Source organism: Ochotona princeps, chromosome 22, assembly GCF_030435755.1.
Source record: "Ochotona princeps isolate mOchPri1 chromosome 22, mOchPri1.hap1, whole genome shotgun sequence".
NCBI lineage: Eukaryota > Metazoa > Chordata > Mammalia > Lagomorpha > Ochotonidae > Ochotona > Ochotona princeps.
In genome coordinates, this window is record NC_080853.1 from 16136853 (window position 1) to 16152563 (window position 15711).

General features: G+C 54.1%; 1 protein-coding gene across 2 annotated transcripts in view; it reads left to right on the top strand.

Annotated features, from left to right (window-relative positions):
- Window positions 1-15711, top strand: part of SOGA1 (suppressor of glucose, autophagy associated 1) — a 78702-nt gene that overhangs the window by 37692 nt on the left and 25299 nt on the right. For both annotated transcript variants that reach the window (XM_058679918.1, XM_004585790.2), the window contains exons 2-4: window positions 1865-2089; window positions 7063-7221; window positions 15436-15498. In XM_058679918.1, coding sequence (XP_058535901.1) covers window positions 1892-2089; window positions 7063-7221; window positions 15436-15498 — 420 coding nt within the window. In that variant the 5' untranslated portion in view covers window positions 1865-1891. The remainder of the gene's footprint in view (window positions 1-1864; window positions 2090-7062; window positions 7222-15435; window positions 15499-15711) is intronic.

Here is a 15711-nt window from a genome sequence, read left to right on the forward strand (position 1 = left end):
CAATACAAAGCCAGAAACCAGGAACCTCGTCCGGGTTTTCCATGCAGGTGCAGGGTCCCAAGGCTTTCCCCGGCCACAAGCAGGGAGCTGGATGAGAAGTGCAGCCACTAGGATTAGAACCCTCACCCATATGGGATCCCAGTGTGTGCAAGGCAAGGACTTTAGCTACTAGGCTACCGTGCTGGGTCCTACTGTAGTCTTAAAAATTACTTATTTATTTTTTTGTGACATTCATCTTTTCATCCACTGACTCACTGTCCCTTATACCCATCATGACCTCAATGGTTGAGGCTGGCCAGGCCACAAGCCTGGAGCCTAGAACTCTGGGTCTCCCATGTGGGTGGCAGGAGCCCAAGCACTTGGGCAGCACCCCCTGCATTCCCAGGCATAGGAGCAGGGAGCTGGATCAGAAGTGATACAGTTGGGATTCCAATAGCTGCTCCCATGTGGGATGCTGGTGGCAGAAGCGGTGCCTTACTGCGCCTCCAGCCCTGCTCCCCAGCACATGCCCCAGATGGACAGTTATCAGGTGATGTGGCAACCTTCCCTGAGATTCTACCTGTATTTTCTGTCCGGAGATGCGGTTGGTGAGCATTGTCTGCTGGTGTCTCTGCTCCATCCCACGCTTGGTGTCTAATGACTGGTTCACCCTGGCTCTTGTTTACACCTAGACAGGCACCAGTTCATACTGGTCAGGAGCCTGCTCAGTGGACGCTCGTGGACTGGGCATTGAGGGGGGAGGTTGGCAGGCAGCAGCTCCTGGGTGCTCACAGTCCTACCCAGAGAACTACTGCGTGTCCAGGATTGCAGATGTATGACTGACTGCAAAGCAGAAGTAGGGGCAGCTGGTGACAGAGCTGCTGGAGCCACCTTGAGGAAGTGAGGTCATGCTTTAACTCTCTCCTGGAATCCAGACACGCACTCCTTCCTCACGTGCTGTGTGGCCCACCCGTCTGGCCATGTTCTCAAATTGTCCCATGGTTGCCCCAGTTTCCTTGTTGTGTCTTGAAACAGTGAGCTCTTTCCTGCCCTAGGCTTCTCACACACACCTTCTCGGCCTGTGACCATCTCTCCCTGACTCTTCTCTGGGTAGCTGTTCCTGCCTCTTGCTCAGATGTCCCTTCTGGAGAGGTGGCCTTCAACACAGCACCACTCATATCACTGTCACTTGCCTAATACCTAGACCCTAGTCTGCTCTGATAAATATTGACTGGATGGCTCTCCTAGGTTTCCCATTTCTGTTGTAACAAATCACTGGTTACAACAATCCCCCATTATTGTCTTCTGGTTCCTGAGAATTCAGATTCTCCTCACTGAGGGGCGGGTGAGGATCAGGAGTGATGAGATGCAGATTGGGGTTCCTGCATCCCCCTGCTGTCCAGCTTTTCTGGTGACAAACACCCTGGGAGGCACCAGCTGATGGCTCAAGTGGTTGGGTCCTTGTTGACAGCTGTGGCAGGCATCTGGGAGTGAACCAGCAGACGGGTGCTCTGAGTGTCGTTCTGCTTCTCAAATGCATAAGATGAAAAGAAGATAAGAGCTGAAAATTAAGTTGCAGGCAGGAATGTGTTGCTCATGGTGGGGCCAGGGGAGATGTCTTCCCTTTCCTTTCCCAGTGTTTGGAGGCTGCCTAGATCCCTTGACTCCTGGCCCCTTCATCCTTCTTCAGACCTCATCACTTGCCCTCTGATGGTGATGTGGGACTGCTCTCGTTATTCGAGATTCCTGCCCTGGCTCGGGCCCCTTCACTAAGTCACACCAGTCAAATCCACCTTGCCACAGAGGCTGACACAGCCTCGGGGCATCTGTGAGGATCTCTTTCCTGGCCAGCACACCCTTGACTGCACCTGCCTTCCTTCCACAGGATGAGATCGAAGAGCTTCGGGCCGAGATGCTGGAGATGCGTGACGTCTACATGGAGGAGGATGTGTATCAGCTGCAGGAGCTGCGGCAGCAGCTGGACCAGGCCAGCAAGACCTGTCGCATCCTGCAGTACCGGCTGCGCAAGGCTGAGCGCCGCAGCCTCCGTGCTGCCCAGACGGGCCAGGTGGATGGCGAGCTCATCCGTGGCCTGGAGCAGGATGTCAAGGTCAGCCTTTACAGATGTCATTGTTGGGGGGCAGAGGCGCAGTGCTGGAACTACACACCTGAATAGGGCCCAGGTCAGCTCATGGCTCACTCCTGGGTGTTCTTGGGTGAGTTATACCACATCTCTGGGAATCAGTTTGTCTAGCTGCAGGGTGGGGATCCCTGGCAAACCTATAGGCCTTCCACCAGGGATGCCCCAAAGTGATGCCCCGACGTGACTCCTGTTCACTGCATCTTCTGCATCAATCACACACCTATTGCTGGGCTCTGAGCTGTCCCCACATGGCCCCAGGGAGGTGGCTTTGTCAGGCTTGGGGAGCAAGGACGGCCTGGAGTTCAGTGACTTTGAGTAAGCCAGCGATTTCAGTGTTCTCTGTAAAATGGACTCACAGGGTTCTGTGAGGATTAAGCGAGAGAACGTGGGCAAAATGCAACTGTAAAGCATGCAGAAACGTTTGCTACAGGATGCATCAGGAGGTTGATGGAAAAATGAAAGTAAAAGATACATTTCATGCAGAAACTGTGCATGTTTCAGAACTATCAGAAGCTCAAGTAACACCCTCGGAACACTCTTTCCCACACCTGGGCCTCTAAGGCATCGTCAATGACTCCCCACCGTCACTCCTTGCAGTCCCCGAATGCCGATGCAGTTGCACAGCAAGGAGCAGTTCCCCTGCCCCTCCCCTGGAAGATGAGGAAAATAATGACTGGGGAAAAAATTAAAATTGCATGGATTTCAATTTTTTTTCTGCACTTGATTAAGTGTATCCTCTAGTTAGAGTTTCTCCCACACTGTGTGGTGTGGGGTTGCTGATTTCAATTTCTGGATAAGGATCCTAAGGCTTAGAGAAAGGACAGCTCAGGATGGCACACCATGTGGTTATCAGGCCTTCATGGGTTCTCTGCTTGGTTGGGGAGAAGGAGGAACACAGCAGGAGTCAGGCTGCTGGGCCTCCAGGAACCCCCTCTGCTGGTGGGTAAGCCCTGGTCTGTGGCCTGGCAGCCTGGTCCCTACTGCCAGAACTCAGTGCTGTGTAAGGGGTGGGTGAGGTAGGAGCTGGGGATGGGGATCCCTGGAATAGGTCAGGGGGCTCTCAGTGTTCCTGCACGGGTGACTAGAGCTTAGGCCTGATGGGGCTGTGGATCCGAGCCAGCAGTGGGAGCTGGAGAGGATTCTGTGGGGGGCCCAGGGGATCTGCGAGTGAGCCAGCCCTCGTTTCCTCCAAGGCCTGGAGAAAGATGGCTGAGAGATGCTGGCTGGGCCAAGCCCCACAGCTCTTCCAGTGGAACCATGGAGAAAACAAAGATTCCTGGAGCATGCTGTGGTTTCAGCGCTTTCAGCTGCTTGGGCCGGAACAGTGGGAGCCTAGGTGTGGGGCCGATAGAGGAAGCTCACTCAGAAACGGTTAGTGGGAGCCTTTGCCTGCAGCAGCTCCCTGCTACACAGCTGCACAAATATTCAAATTTTCCCCACTGGGGGACGGGGCGGGCGAGCCAGCGCTCCACCAAACAGCACTCTGCTGGAATCTGCGAGCCCAGGTCTTGGACTTCAAGGAAAGGAACACACAAAAACCTCAGAATTGAGGGAAAAAGAGATGGATGGGGGGTGGGGCAGGCTGGGGCCTGGCGGGGGTGGGGGGTGGTGGTGCTGGGTCTGGGCGGGTGGGGCAGAGAGCAGCTGGTGTGCTTGGGAAAGGGGCTGAGTCTGCAAGGGGAGGAGCCCCTTCTATTGTAGGGATTTGAAGCAGCCAATCGGTGTCACCCATGTTCCCTTCCCTCTCTACAGCCCTCCACTTCTTTCCCTCACCCCAAGCTGAGGCAATCTCTTTTCTGGGCTGCCTTCCATACTGCCCAGTTCCCCCTAAGAGCTGACGTTTCTGGCTTGACCATGGCCCTGGCTTCTTCTACCCCCATCTGTTGGGGCCTCAGTTTCCCCTTCTGTTACGGATGAGGTTCCTCTGATCCACTGAATCTCCCAGACTAGTGAGCTGCCATGGTTTTGTTGGGTTACTGGGGAGTAGGTGCTGAATGAGACCTTAGGCTGTCCACTTTCTGCTTCTCTCAGGACCTGCCCCTGCCACTTGCTTGCTGTGTAGCCAGAAGTGGGGTGGGTGACAGAGATGGGGTGTTGCTGGTAAAAGCATCTGGTTGAGAGTTTGTCCAGGTGACCAATGCAGTTGCTTGCTCATCTGTAACATGGGAAAACTTCACCTCCCAGTCTCCTGGAGCTGAGGGTCATGTTGGGGGGGGATGGTGATGCTTCTTTGAAGGAATTCCCATCCCTACCCTGAGGCTTAGTGACATGGGGTCCCTATACCCAGCAGGGGCTAGGTGCCCTGATCTGTCAGTGGTGACTTCATAGGTGAGCACTTCTGTCTGTTCTCACATTGGCTTTGGGGATTTGCCTTGGTATCCAGGAACCACAGCTGCCTTGTCCTCCCCACCCCACTGGGTGTCCCGCTAGGTGTCCCAGCCCCAGTGCTATGGGGTGACGGCCCAGGCCCTGGGGCCTCCTGACGTGCGTACTATGGATGCTGACGTTGGGTGTCTTTAAGCCATGGGGTTGTACGGCAGGTTTAGGTGGGGAACAAGGCTGAAGGCTTTCATCTTGATTCTGTAACTTCCTGGTTGTGTGACCTTGGGCAGGTGACTTTTCTTTCTGAGCCTCAGAATGGGGAAAAGAGCCCAAGACCTTGCTGAGGGTTTGAGAGGCTCAGGCTGGAAGGGTGGAGGGCTCCCAGTCTGGCAGCAACATGTGCTTTTCGCTCTGTCGGCCTCTCGTAGGGCACAGGGCTCCATGGGTACCTGAGGATAAGGCCTCTTATGGGCACTCTGAATTCTGTAAGCTGCCACTGGGGCTGGAAAGCCATGGAAAAGCCACTGAGAATGGGACAGAAGGCAAGCAGGGACTGTAGGGGGCAGGGAGGGGTGATATTGTGAAACCCTGAGGATCCAGGAACCCGTAGGCACCTCTGCAGGGGCCAGTGAACAGAGGTTAGTCTGGGGAAGGTGGGGTGGCATGTGGCTGTTCAGGAGAAGAGGCTTGGCTCCCACAGCTTGCCTGGGAGGATGGTTAGGGAGTCATGTTGAGGGGGCATCCCTAGCCTCCTGTATGTAACCCGTCATTCACTGCTCCTCCTCCCTCCTTTCTATTAATCAGAGTCTTAGACCTGTTCACTCATCTCATAGGCATTTATCAGGCACCAACCTGTGTGTGCCAGACCCTGGTTGCCACTGGTCCACTAGGATGAGAATGGGTCCCAATATGGGCTGGACCCTTGGCCCCTATATCCCACCATTCCTGGAGCACCCCGAGCTCTGTTAGGTTGAATGCATAAATAAACAAGTGTTCATCCATGCTAGAGCTTCCTGAGTGAGCCCCAAATTAGGTACCTCAGTTTGGGGACTGGGCATCACAAAACTCCTGGGGTGTGCCAACATGGATGCCCAGGGGGCATGCTATAACCTTGACCAAATCTTGGGTTTGTGTGTGGCTGCCCTCAGACCCAGCCTCGTGCTGTTGTTTTTACATCATGTACCTCCAGAGCCCTGGGTAAGCAACACGGAGTGGACAGGAGATAAGAGGCTGGGTGTATCCAGTTGAGAAGAAATTGGCTGCAGCAGCCCGTATTTTAGCTAACCCGATAGAATGGTCAGGGCCAGAACGTGGCCCGGTCAGAATGCTAGGACAGCTGCAGCCAGCCTCACCTTGTGTGTCCTGCAGAGCCCTTTTACGATGAAGGGGGGCTACTCACCCAACTCAGGGCGTGAAAGTGTGGTGGCCCAGGCGGGGCTAGGGGCTGGCTTCTAGCTGTCACTGGTGATCTTCAGGGGCATAGAGAGATGGTGGGCAGAGCAGCAGGAAGTGTTGCCCAGTTTCTTCTCTGGCCACCATTTTCTTCCAGCCTAGCTTGCACACTGCTAAGGGGTCTGCACGCAGCTAGGTTGGGGCCCAGGCAGAAAGGACAGGGCCAGTCAGGGCCTTCTTCCCTTTCAGGAGGGAGGGGGCCACAGTTATTGCCAACAGTGGCAGCGTGGATGCTGAGCCTTCTGCCCACAGCCAGCTCCTGCGAGCCTGGGAAGAGACGAGGCCACCCCAGGGAGCCAGCCCAGCCTGTACATGTTACCCCAAACCTTCATGTCCTCATCAGGACTGGGTGAAGCATGCTGGCCTCTGCCCTCAACCTGCAGGGGCCAGAACAAGGGGTGTCCTGCAAGCCGTGGAGCTCCCGGGTGTGGAGGCTGCAGCTGGGAGCATCTTTGTCAGGATGGCTGGGACACCTATTGAACCTCTGTTGTTTCAAGCATGTTCTGCAACCCAGACCATTGGAAACAGGCCTCAGGGTCATCTTGTGACCTTCAGCCGTCATGTCCCACTGCCAGCTTCAGGCTCCTGGAGCAACAGCCAGTACTCTGCCAGCACTTGCTGTGGCAGGCCTCAGGCCAAGCTGTGGCTGATTCAATCCAGCTGCGGGACTGGGAGGTGGAACCTGTTGTTATATACCCATCTTATACTTGAGAGATTGAGGCCCAGTGCAGGGTCATGACTTGCTGAGGTCACGTGCTTGTCCCTGGCAGAGGGGGGCTTACTAGCTCCAGGGTCTCCCACCCTGTTCTGGTTCCCACTTCTGCTTCCAGGAAGAAGGCTGCTGCCTGAGGTTTGTAGTCAGCGTGGGGCAGTGTCACCCCTGATGGGGCTCATAGGTTTCGGGGTTATCCCTTCAGGAGCATGAATGCCTGATGTATTACTTTGGTTCATAGATATGTGCCTGTGTGACCCTTGGTAAATTTTGTGAGCCTTTTTGGGCCTCAGTTTCCCCAGTTGCTAACTAGGAGTGAGATTGAGACCCTGATTGTCTTCAGGGTGCACCATCACTGAAGTTGGACCTCAGTGGGCGTCCCAGCCTGGGATGGCCTTCCAGGCTGGTTGTGCCCAGCCTCTTACACCCTGCCCACCCCACACTGCTCACCCAGGTCTCCAAGGACATCTCCATGCGGCTGCACAAGGAGCTTGAGGTGGTGGAGAAGAAGCGGGCACGGCTGGAGGAGGAGAACGAGGAGCTCCGGCAGCGGCTCATCGAGACCGAGCTGGCTAAGCAGGTGCTGCAGACGGAGCTGGAGCGGCCTAAAGAGGTGAGGGCCTGGACTACAGGTGGGAGACGGACAAGGCTTGTCGATAGATTCATCTGTCCAACATGCAGGTCCTGAGCACCTCCTGTGTGAACCATGGGCTGGACCCCAAGGTTCCAGCAGTGCCCGTGGGATGGCTGGTTTACTAGAAGACCATGCCCATGTGTGGCTGTGCCCATGGGGTGGTGCACCCTGCCTCAGTTCCTCTCCACAAAGGCAGCAGTGGTGCCCCATGTTGCCGCAGGTGGGATGATTTTGGGTGGAGATGCCTGCAGCTTGCAGTTGGTGCTGTGTTGTGGCAGGGGCAGAGGGAGCGGTGCAAGAATCACTCCAGGCAAGTCTAGGATATGTTAAAGAGTCTTTATTAACCAAGTTTAGTGACAGCAGTGCCCATTAGAAATTAGCAAATGACAAGTCCACATAGCAGTCCAGTCAGAATCGAAACCCTGAGAGGAACAAATGATCATTAGCATGGAACCCATCCGTTAAACTGAAGACCTATGTCCCAGCTTCCCCAACAATATAATACCCTAAGAGGCATGCAGCAAACTACCTGGACACACTTACAAAGCGGCAAGCATTCACCCTTTCCTGGCTGCTCTGTGCATATCCCATCACTGCTAGGCCTCACCTCTCCTAGAAATGCAAAGCATCTTAGCATTAACATCTTCATTGAATCACCCAAGCAGTCAATGGAAAGTGAGGGATACAGACACACCGGGGCTGCCTGTCCTTGGAGTCTGTCCACAGGAAGCCAGACAGCAAGCAGGTACTGGGGAGGCCAAGAGTCGGAGTGCAAGAGTGGAAGCACATGACTGAGAGTGAGCCCCTCCCTATCATGGACCTTTATGGGGATCTGTGAGGGGAGTGTTACACAACAGTGCAAGACTACCCCCTCTCAGGTACCACGTGGTGATAGGTGAGTGTCATAGGTGGGGGAGGTGTGGCTTTCAAGCTTGTGACCCTGAACTAGCTGCGTAAGACCACAACAAGGCCAGTGTAGGGTCCTAGATACCTCCGGCATGTGGCCTACAGTGTCCTCTAGATTTTGACTCCCTCCTGCCTGGCTATCCTGTCCTCCTTCCTGTGTCTCAGGCACTAAGGTAGGTACTTTAGCTCTGGTGTTTCTGTAAGGGCCCCATGAAGTTACCATCCACTTGCTGATGGGATGCACAGCACCTAGAAGAGAGATACGTCCCTCTAGGTCGTGCTCTGCAGAATGTGGCTTGGAAACCACCAGCCTCAGGGGGCACTTGGCAGCTGGAATTCTGCCCATTCCTGAGGTGCACGTTCCGAAAGACCAGCCTGTGGTGGCCTGGGAGCCACAGCTGAGCTACCCTGGCTGGCCGTGCTTGGTCCTGGGACGTGCACCTCTGGGCAGGCCCCGTACTTGAGGCAGGGTTGGGGGAGGAGAGGCCGCCAAGGTTACAGCTCCAAGGCCAGAACAGTCCTTCAGCCACACTGGCCATTCTGCAGCGCCACAGAAGGCTGCTACAAGGGGCTGGCTGGTTGTAGGGCCAGGAAAGGCCCTCCCTGCATGCAGCCTCTTCCCCTGGGGCCTGGCCCACGGTGCTAGGCCCATTTGCCTTGCCACTTCATTGCTGACACCTGTGAGATGGAGAGGGGAAGGCCTTGGTAGCCAACCTGTCCCTGTGGTACAGATGAGGCTGGGGCCCGCAGAACAGTTTCCCTGGGCTCCCCCAACAACCCCAGCCTGCAGCCCTGAGTGCATGTTTCCTCAACCCCAACCTGCAGCCCTTGTATGAATGACCTGGGGGCACCATGAGGACATGATAAGGAGAGAGCTAGCTTGGCACTTCCTCCCTCCCCCACATTCAGTGTATGAGCCTGTAACCCCAGCTGAGCGGAAACCAGAGACTTGGGTTGTTTGCACTTCCAGGGCTGTGGCAATGTTATTCCCTGGAGCAGGGGTGGGGAGCGTCCGGCCTGTGGGCTGTGGAATGCCTGCAGAATCATTTAGTCGGGTCCTGTTAGGAAAACAGCAGGTGGACTCAAAAATTCAGTACCTCTGTGAAAGGCTAATTAAAAAAAAAAATGATTCTTTTTTTTAAGGCAGAGAGAGAGAGAGAATATGTAAATGGTCCATCTACTGATTTGCTCCTCAGCCTTTATCCAGGTCTCCCATAGGGGCCCTTGTGCTTAGACCATCTTCTGCTATTTGCCAAGCACATTAGCAGAGAACTGGATTGGAAGTGGGCAGCCTGGACTTGAACTGGTGCCCATATTGGGTGTCAGTGTCACAACTAGTGGCTTTAGCTGCTGCCACATGACATTATTGCAAGATGATTTTTTTAAAGATGTATTTATTTTTATTGGAAAGTCAGATCTACAGAAAGGAGAGACAGACAGATCTTCCATCCGTTGGTTCACTCCCCAAGTGGCTGCAACAGTCAGAGCTGAGCCGATTCGAAGCCAGGAGCCTCCTGTGGGTCTCCCACACAGGTGCAGGGTCCCAAGGCTTTGGGCCATCATCAACTGCTTTCCCAGGCCACAGGCAGGGAGCTGCATGGGAAGTGAATCAGCAGTGGGAGAAATATGTAGGTAAGAACGTAGGTAGGTAGGTAGGGGTGTGTGTGTATGTGTGTGTGTGTGTGTGCCTTTCAAATAAATAAAAATAAATGTGTGTAAGTACTATGAGATGTGAGGAGTCTTCTGTGAAGCCAGGCATGGTGTGATTGCTCAGAAGTTACTGAGGCCCTCCCCTGGCGAGAGGGCTCATCCGGCCCCTTCTATCTCAGGGTCATGGACAGGAGAGCAAGGCCTCTGTGTGTTTGCTATCTGCCCTCTCCCTCCCTCCCCTCCTTCCTGATAGGGTTTCTATGGAGACGAGAGTCCCTTAGTGAATCTGCTGCCAGGGCCACAACCCCTGAGAGGTCTGCTTCTGCCATCACAACATGGCACCCGGCTAGGAGCAGGAGCCCGTGGCTAGAGCTGATGCGTTGCCAGGGAGACGGCTCTGCAGGACACAGGGAGAGTGAACAGCTGGTCTCAGTGTGACCTCAGGACACCAGCAGCCCCTCCCACTCCATGTGTTTTAGGCTGAAAGCCCGGGGCAATGCTGATGTGACTTTCTGTGTGGGAGACCCAGAGGAGGTTCCTGGCTCCTGATTTTAGATCAGCTTAGCTCCAGCAGGGAACTGGAGGGGAAGTGGAGCAGCCAGAATACGAACCAGTGCCATGTGGGATCCCGGTGGATGCTAGGTGAGGATTTAGCCACTAGGCTATCGCTTCGGGCCCAATGCAATATTTTAATACATGCATGTGGTAAGAATTACAGGAACGGCAATTAGCCTAACATGGCAAACACTCATCATCCCTCTGGTGCCCACACTCTGCGTCCTCTCTTCTAGCTCCTTGGAAATACACAGCACATTGCCGTGAACTGCAGTCACCCTCCTGTGCAGCGGAGTGCTAACATGTGTTCCTCTTGATTGTCACGTTATACCCATTCTCTCATTTTTTTAAAAATCATAGTTTGATTCACATACCATGCATGTCGCCTTTCTAAAGTGCACATTTCAGTGATTTTTTTTTTTCAAAACATTCTGATGTAGTGCAGCTGTCCTGAATTCCAGAACATTTCCTCACCCCCTGTGCCCTCTAGCCCCTGGTGGCCATGAGTGTACTTGTTCCCAGGGTGGCTTTGCTGGGCTCTGGGCTCCTCATTGCCACTGAGTCATGTGGCACGGACTCTTTGGTGACAGGTGCACTCAACATCGGTTTGCAGAGCTCAGCCATCCACACTGGGGCTGTGTCAGAACTTGATTGCTTTTTCTGGCTGGGCAATGATCCATGGTGTGGGTGGACCTTGTTACCTTTGCTCACATTTGGGTCATGTACTCCATCGCTGCTGTGGTCCACGGCCAATGTGGGCACTGTGCAAGTGTGGGACACTGCATTTTCAGCCCTCTTGGTATAACCCCTCCCACCCAGTTGAGTTGCTGTAAACAGATGGGCCTGGAAAGACAGAGGGGATTCAAACCCAACACTCTCCACCTCCTGACCCGCAGGCCCCTGCCCTCCTGGCTGCATTCAGGGTTTTCCTAGACCCCTGTTGTGTCCTCTGAACCTGTGAGGGGCTGCTCACCTGGATGAGCCCCTTCCCCTCTCAGTAGATTTCCCACCTCATGATTGGGGAAGATGCTGAGCCTGACACCAGATCTCATGTGTTCAGATCCCAGTCCCGCTGTTATCTAGTGCTGTCCAGCCCTTGTCCATGTGGTACAGGGCAAACCCAAACTTGGAACCGCATGGGGCTAGGTGGTTAATTGGCTGGCCAGCTGGCAGGCAAATGAATGGACATAGAGAGATTTTCCATCCAGTGACTCACTCATCAACTACCCAGAATAGCTGTGGCTAGGTCAGGTGGAAGCCAGGAGTCTAGAACTCACACCTACATGTGTAGCAGAGACCCAAGTATTTGAGCCAACACCTGTTGCCTCCCAGGATGCACTTGAACAGGAAGTGGGTCAGAAGCAAAGCCAGGACTGGACCTGGACTCCCTGACATGGGAAGTAGGCATCCACCTGTACCCAGTGCCCATCCCAAGCCTGGGTTTGAATTCTGCCCTCCATTCCTTACTTGCAGATGACCACAACCATGGGCAAATCATGCTGATGCTCAGGTTGTTTATGTATAAATGGGAAAAGTAGTCCCTTGTTTCCAGGGCTGTTTGAGAAGGGGGCTTGTCCTTGTACTATCCCAGGCCTCACCAGCTGTGGGCCTCTAGGAACATTGCCTTAGTTACCATGTTTCTGCTGCTCCCTGGAGAAACCTTCTATTGAAGAGTAGCTCTGTTGTGAGTCACTGGCTGCAGTTGGCCATTTGATTGGGAGGTTGGGGCTAAGCTGCTCTTTGTTCCTTCCTTCCAAAGAGTCTCCCCCACCGGCCATTCTGCAGGAAGGATACCCACGTCTTAGAGGTGCACCCCTCCAACCCCGTCCCACCCCCAACCTCGGCCCCACCTCTGTGTTTCCAGTGCCATCAGCCCTTGTGACAGGAGGCTCGTGGGAGTTCCTCCCAGGCTCTCTGTTTCCTGGCCACGTGGGGCAACAGGTCCCCTGGCGCTGTGTTCTCTGGCCTGGGCTGGAGGTAGCTCCTGGGGAGGACGGAGCTAGGGCTCCTGTTAGGGTCCCCCTATGCCAAGGCAGCCTGTGAGGTGCTGGTGGGGACTGGGACCTGCCACTGCACGCCTATTGCACTCAGGCCCTGATACACTCTCCTTAGGCCCTGGGGCCAGCACATCTGCCTCTTGGGTATGGACTGGCTTCACCCCAGGGACCCCACAAAGGGCCTCTGACAAGGCCTGGCTTTCTTAGGAGGTCAGCATCTCCCCGCCCCCCCCAGCCACCTGCCCAGCTGCTGCCCATAGTGGGGAAGGAGGTCTTTGTGTCCTCTGAGGCTGTCTTGTTTTCCCTCTGGGGCTGCTGGGCATCCTCCAGGCACTGGGGAGGTGAGGGAGGGAAAGCTCCTGCTTCAGCCCCTCCCCTGCCTGCACTATCCTTTCTGCAGGGTTCCAGCCATTCAACACTTTCTTACTGTTCTTGAAAACCATCATTCCCTTACCCTAGCAAGTGGTGGTAGCTGCCTAACAGAGGAAGCACTTCATATTCGTAGGGAGTTAGGGGAGGGTGGATGGTGTTGCATGTACTTCCAATCAGTATGCTTCCATGTGTCTGTCTGATCCTCCAATGTCTGCAATGGGCTGAGCAGGTACAATGACTAGAGGCAAGGGTTGGACCCAGGCACTCCAGTGTGGGATGCAGCATCTTTCTCTCTCTTAAATTTATTTATTTGAAAAGCCAACTTTCAAATAATAAAGAGGGAGAGACATAGTGAGCCGATCCGAAGCCAGGATTTGCCTACTGTGGACATTTCATGTTGGAATCCTGTTGCATGTGGCCATGTGTGCCTGGCTTTGTGGGTCTCATCTGACCTTGAGTGATGCCTGGGACCCCTTTGTGCATTTAGAGAGCTCTGGCCAGCTGCGCTGGGCTACTGCAGTGCTGTAGGCACTGTGCTTACGCAGGGAGAAGCCCCGTGCCCTGGATCCCAGCTTAGGCCACAGCTGCTCCCCATCAGCTTGGAGTGGATGTGGCCAGATCTGGAAGGCTGGTGGTCCAACCCCAGCTCCCCTTTAACCTCTCCACCTGAGACCCCTGGAGCCATCCATGCACCACCACAGCCTCTGAAAGGTCAGCTTCCACCTTCCTGTATCGTTTGCATGTCAAAAGATCACCTTAGGATCTGATTGGGTGTTGAGATAAACATGAAAGCCCTCCTGGAGTTCCTCTCCATCTCTCCCTGTGTTCATGGATCTCCTGGGAAGTAATTTAAATACATCAGAGACCTAACCCTAAGTTATCCTTTTTTTTAATCTATTTTTTTTTAAGATTTATTTTTTATTTTTATTGGAAAGGCAGATATACAGAGAGGAGGAGAGACAGAGAAGAAGATCTTCTGTCCGATGGTTTACTCCCCAAGTGGCCACAATGGCAGGAACTGAGCCAATCCGAAGCCAGGAGCCTGGTCAAGGCTTTGGGCTGTCCTCCACTGCTTTCCCAGGTCACAAGCAGGGAGCTGGATGGGAAGTGGAGCCATCGGGATTAGAACCGGTGCCCATATGGGATCCCAGTGCGTTCAAGGCGAGGACTTTAACCACTACGCTATCATGCCGGGCCCCCTTGAGGTGGTCTACATATTTCTGGGGTCCCCTATGATGTTTTGCTACATGTATGCAGTGGGTAATGTTCAAACCAGGGTAAACCTCTAACTTGGATTTTTTTTAACTTTTTTTCCCGCTTTAAACTTATTTGAAAGGCCGAGAGAGAATAGGAGAAATGGACAGAACTTCCATCTGCTGATTTACTCCTCAAATGGTCACAGTGGCTGGGCCTGGGCTAGATCCTGGAGCAGAGGCCAGGGACTCAATTCAGGTCTCCCATAGTGGGTGGCAGGGACTTTATTACTTGTGCCAACAACACCACTGCCTTCAGGGGCTGCCTCTACAAGAAGCTGGAATCAGGAGTTGGGGCAGGTGTCAAACCCAGGTGGTCTGATGTTGCATGCAAGTGTTCTAGCCACTAAACCACTGGATTTTTTTTCATGTTTACTTATTGTCATTTTTCATTCTACTTACAAGGCAGAACTGGAGACAGCAGAGATAAACACTGAGGTCTTTCCTCCACTGATTTACTCCCCAAATCTCTGCACCCACTCTGGCTGGGCTAAGCCAGGAGCCCTATCTGGGTCTCCCACATGGGTGGCGGGGACCCAAGTGCTTCCACTATCACCTGCTGCCTTTCAGGATGTGGATCGGATGCAGAGAAATCAGGACTCCCAAATGCCACTCTGACCTGGGCAGCTTACCCTTCTGTACCCCAGTGCCCACCCTGCTTCTGGATGTTTGATCAGTCTAGTCTCTCTTGTGACCATCGTGAAGCCTTCTGTGTAATTAAGGTCAAATGTGCCCGAATTTGTCTGATCTGTTAGCATTCATTCTGAATTGAAGTTCCCAGTGGTGTGTCGGTTCCCTGTGGTTGGGATTTGCATGCAGAAGTTGCTGGAAGAGTCTCCTGGGAAGAGCAGAGGTAGAGGTAGAGCTCTGGCCTAGTGGCACCTGTGGCTGATGCCACGGAACACTCTGGATTGGGCTCCTTGGAATTTGGTAAGGGGACCAATCATGGGATGTGGGCTCCATCTCAAGAGGGAGCAAGGTGACCTTGGGCAAGGTGGCTCCCCTCAGCCAGTGGCCCATGAATCTGGGTCAGCGGGAGTGGTAATGAGTGTCTCAGTCTGGCAAAATACACAACACCCAATCCGGGCTCCTCTTCTGTCTTGTTCACTGCCATGTTCTCCAAACCTGAGTATGCCAGGCACATGATAAATGCTCAAGAAACCTCTGTTGAATGAATGAAAAGTCATCCCGGGCAGAAGCCCAGATGTCCAGGGGTTGGCCCAGGCACACTGGGTCACCATGAGGGGAGAGAGGAGTTGGGAGCAGGGGTGCTCATTGCTCCCTGCCTGTGCCCCATCGGCAGTGTCCTTGCGGGGTCTGGAGGCACCAGTGGCTCAGCAGTGGGTGCCGGTCATTGCATAGCCTGGGCTGGGCTGGCTGGACTTTCAGGGCACCCAGATATGGAAACTGTCACCTTGTGAACTTTTCAGCTTTCTGGTTTTTTTTTTCCCTCCCTCCAGCATTCCTTGAAGAAAAGAGGAACCCGTTCACTGGGGAAGACAGACAAGAAGCCTTCAGTGCAGGTACAAGGCAGCAGGCCCTCATCTCCATCTCCAGGAGGCTGGGGACCCTCGCACACCTCCCGCCCATCCTTTCCTTCCACCCCGTCTTCCCCTCCTGCATGTGCTTGTCCCCACTGCACACTCTGATTCCCCAAGCCTCACTCCAGCCCACAGTCTTTCTCTGGCAGCTGCAGGCTGACTTCCCAGGACAGCACAGGTGGGACCACCTGCAGA